Raw genomic sequence first — 397 nt, 5'->3', positions numbered from 1 at the left:
GCTTCCTATTCATCAATCACAACTCCAATTTCATCAAGAGCCTCGTCCAGAACGTCAAAATTGAAAACATCCGCATCCACACTGCTGTCACAGTCCGTTTTGTAGCTTTTTCGAAACAACGTACCGTTCACGTCATGTCGAGCAACAAACCAGTCTTGATAGCTGTCTGCAAAGCCAGCACCAATGATGGAGTTAACGACAGCGTCTCCATCGGTCTGTGCCCATGCCTTGCGAATCCACGAACACACTGACTTCACTGGTGGCGGCCTGGGATTGCCATATTTTTGGTGTATCTCACCTGGTCACTCTCCTTCCACGCATTGATTTCAGCATGCGAAATGTCCTTGAAGTATTGATAGATGCCGATATCACCAGCCTGAAGATAAGGAGGGAGTCT

At 47.6% G+C, this 397-nt stretch overlaps 1 protein-coding gene across 1 annotated transcript in view; it reads right to left on the bottom strand.

Moving 5' to 3' along the window:
- Positions 1-5: 5 nt before the first annotated feature.
- Positions 6-397, bottom strand: part of PHALS_13306 (uncharacterized protein) — a gene marked incomplete at both ends in the record, with an annotated part of 570 nt that continues 178 nt past the window's right edge. Inside the window, 2 exons of the mRNA XM_024729041.1 lie at positions 6-215; positions 299-376. Coding sequence (XP_024579457.1) covers positions 6-215; positions 299-376 — 288 coding nt within the window. The remainder of the gene's footprint in view (positions 216-298; positions 377-397) is intronic.

Source organism: Plasmopara halstedii, assembly GCF_900000015.1.
Source record: "Plasmopara halstedii genome assembly, contig: Scaffold_658, whole genome shotgun sequence".
NCBI lineage: Eukaryota > Oomycota > Peronosporomycetes > Peronosporales > Peronosporaceae > Plasmopara > Plasmopara halstedii.
Note: the sequence above shows the minus strand (reverse complement) of the source record. Positions and strands in the feature narration are given on the sequence as shown.